Source organism: Sinocyclocheilus rhinocerous, unplaced genomic scaffold (genome assembly GCF_001515625.1).
Source record: "Sinocyclocheilus rhinocerous isolate Xijiao unplaced genomic scaffold, SAMN03320098_v1.1 scaffold3916, whole genome shotgun sequence".
Taxonomy (NCBI): Eukaryota; Metazoa; Chordata; class Actinopteri; order Cypriniformes; family Cyprinidae; genus Sinocyclocheilus; species Sinocyclocheilus rhinocerous.
The window spans coordinates 15,271-18,772 of record NW_015643503.1 but is presented as its reverse complement, the minus strand read 5'-3'; the positions used below and the strand labels follow the sequence as shown (position 1 = coordinate 18,772).

Sequence of the window (3,502 nt, the reverse complement as noted above, 5' to 3'; positions counted from 1 at the left end):
TTAACTTTTATAAAGAATATCTCTTTGGATTTGAGACTTTAGTCTTTGCAACTTTACAGATCTTCTTTATGCACCAAGAGCTTGTAACACTCCAAAGAGAAAGGAAAAATCGACGCGTTTCAAAAAGGCGGGGCATAGAGGAGAAACAATAATGTACAGTATGTGGAAAATAATGTGTTTTTTTAACTTTAAACCGGATAAATACATTTCATTACACCAAATACACAAAATAATGTTCTTTTTAGCAGCATCATATGACCCCTTTAAAGAACCTTTTAGACTATAGAGAAGCTTTGGAATTCTTGGTAATGTCAAGTACACATGAAATTGTATTTGAATTGTTATTTGAAATTATTATACTGAGAATTACCAGATTAATGAATGAATGGAATTCAGTGAAATTCCTTTGAATTTATAACTAATGAAAAGTCTAAATGTATGAAACAAAACAACATCAGAACGACATAAATATTATTCTGAAAAGTTTTCAGTCAAAGTAAACTCTTAAAGTTTCTCTTAAAATATATACTCATGTTTATCAACAACATTTACCAAAAGTGTGTGAGATATGGGGAAAAGGACACATATTTTACAACCGACGCTAATAGATAATTTGGTAAGAAGTATTTTAGATACCTCATACATACAAGTTTTTAGTAAAGGAACACATTTTAAACAAAATGTCAAACGTTTTGTGTTCGGGTCATTTTGGACTCGGAAGAGAAAAATACAAATTTCAAAAAAATGTCATATTTTTAGTAAAGGAACAAAATGTATGTATCTCTTCTGGTTCAAAACAGACCCGAATGCGTTACGAGGGTGTTATAAGAGAGTAGTTGAGTTAGCAACAATATAAAACTGTAGAAGCTTGACAGAAAACTGTGCGAGCCGCAGTGCTTCTGTAGCTGACGGTTTGTAAGTGTGTCTGGAAGTGAAGCGGTTTCTTCTGGTGTTTGCAGAGGCTGTCGACGACTCCAAACCAGCAGAGGAGAACGTTTAACATCGACCAGTGAAATGTGCAAGCATAAGTAACCGACAGACTGCTCCTGATGATGAAGACGGTCTGTGTTTATGTTTGTCCTCTCTGTTCTGCCGTGTGGAGGGAGTTTTCCAGCGCGGCTCGATCTGGAGCTCATCGCATGAGAATCCTTCCTCCAGAGACGAGAGCCTTCTCACACGCACCCAGCTAATACATGTGGCTTCTGTTAGTGTCCTTGCTGTTGTTATGCGCGTTTCATTGGAGATATTGCTGCACTGATGTTAAAAATCGAGAAAATCCAACAAAAAGAAAACGCGCCAGGCTTTCTGTTGAAGTGCGTTTGAATCTGAGTAAAATCGTGGAAAATGGTTTCGTCTGTTTTCAAAATAAAGAAATGTGCCAATTATGTTCAGGACGTGCGTCGTTCTTTGAGCCTGTGGGTGTGTCTGCTCTCGTGAAGATGCTGCTCTGAGTAATTACACGCGTGCAGGATCATCAGATCAATATTAATCATAACCTGTGAGAGCTGAATGAGCTGTTAAAGCTTTTAAAGTAAAGCATTCGAAGAAAACCCAGTTTCGGGCTTCTAAATCATCACTACTGTGACGTCACACTGATTTTATTTCACAGATGTTGAAATGAACATTTCACTATAACAGTCACTATGAAGACCTGAGTTTATAAGATATTCAGTGTGAAAGTGAAATAATAAAGCCAGACTGCGATTACGTTATTAGCTGCAGTATATCATAATGTCTGAGATAATATTAGATAAACTACAGAATTAATTCTCCAGCAGAATATCCACAACACAGCTGTCAGAAACAACATCTGTTATATAATACATAACCTATTAAATGACTGTCAAATTAACATGCCATTATTAATTACAGGGCAAAAGTCTGAATTGATCAGTTTTCCCATAAATCATTAACCTACAAATTCATATTGCACTCCTCTACACATATATATATATATATATGGTAAGGTAAACAATCCAAAACCACATTAACTCTAAGTTTACGGTTTGAAGTTAATTTAATGCAAAGCAAAAGCTTTTTTAATTGTTTATTTTTTTTTAAATAAACTTTTTTTTTTGGGGGTGTGTGTGGGATGTTTATGTATAAAATAGTTGGGTCCTGTGGTAAACATATGATTTTTGTAGTAAATTAAAGTATTTTAAAGTGTGTGTTTGTAGGCGTTTATGCATGTGTGTGCAGTTATGTATGAGTGCACTTGTAAAGACTTATTAAAAAACCTTTTAATCATTCTATGAAATGACTTCTGAGATCTGTGGAGGAATTCATGACGTGTCTGAAAAGTAAAGTGACTTAGTTTCAAACAGAATAAACAACACAATAAATGCCATTTAAAGGGAGATCTAACAATCTTTATATTCATTTATTTGCATGTTACATGATTAACAGAGTTCATAAGCCTCGTTTTCTCACCAAAAATTACAATCTTTTTTCCTTAAACCAACTTTCAAATACATCAAATTCAAATGACTTTATTTCCATTTTAAACACTTCATGAGCTCTGCAGTGCAGAAGGGTTTAAAAAATGACTGCGGTAATTTTAGAGTAAATAAACACAGTTAGAAAATGTTCATTGCTTTTCATGAAGATGTCAGTCGAACGAGCCGGAAAATCCCTTTCTACAGACTCCGGCGCCCCGTAGCAAAAGAGGATCGACAAAAACACGGCGTCCAGTTTTCTTGTCACGTTACAGAGCATCAGGAGTAAAACACACACACACACACACACTCACACACACACACACACACACACACTAAACACAGCGAAATTAAAGTCAGCTGATCCTCATTGAGTGTAACTGTTAAACACACACACTGCAGTGGAGCTGCATTCAGATAGAAAACACACGAGTCCTGATCCGGGCTTCAGGACGCTTGACTTTGGATCGGATCAAACCCAAATAACGGTGTTCAGGGCACGAGCGAGAGCTGCTGCGGACTACAGGAGACACACGACTAGCCCTTAAAAACCAGACGCCGAGCCACATGCGGCTTCATCCAATCAAGGCATCAGAGCTCACACGCTGAAAGCCTATTGGCTGAGAGAGCTGTCAATCAAAGGGCTGAAGAGCTCAGGAGGGACTCATTCATATATTAAAGACATTTCAAAAGTATTATGTGTACACACAACCTGCTCTTTGAGAACTTCAAAAGAAATAAAACTGGTAAAAAAGAAAAAAAATCAGGGACGGACACGTCACGATTTCAACGACAAAGAAAACAAATGCGTGTGTGTGTGGATTCAGTGTAAATCATCTCTAAAATAGTTTTTTTATATTGTTTTCTATAATCGTTTGGCAGTCAGTGGATTCGGTTAATTTCTGTACAACTATTATTATAATAACTAACGAACAGAAATGATCAGTCTCTATAAATAAGAATAGTAGTGCAGCCGCTACAAAGGTAAATCTAGTTTTAGAACGAGATATTTAAATATTTGTATTAAAAATCTTTGTTTAGTATCTAATTTCAGTTTGTTACAGGAA

General features: G+C 36.0%; 1 protein-coding gene across 6 annotated transcripts in view; it reads left to right on the top strand.

Moving 5' to 3' along the window:
- Positions 1-1,438, top strand: part of LOC107757320 (neuromodulin-like) — a 9,120-nt gene extending 7,682 nt beyond the window's left edge. For 5 of the 6 annotated variants that reach the window (XM_016574761.1, XM_016574764.1, XM_016574762.1 and 2 more), the window contains one exon: positions 960-1,435. In XM_016574761.1, coding sequence (XP_016430247.1) covers positions 960-1,000 — 41 coding nt within the window. In that variant the 3' untranslated portion in view covers positions 1,001-1,435. Of the gene's footprint in view, positions 1-959 lie in introns of all 6 variants that reach the window. The other variant, XM_016574765.1, reaches the window with a different exon arrangement.
- The last annotated feature ends 2,064 nt before the right edge of the window (positions 1,439-3,502 follow it).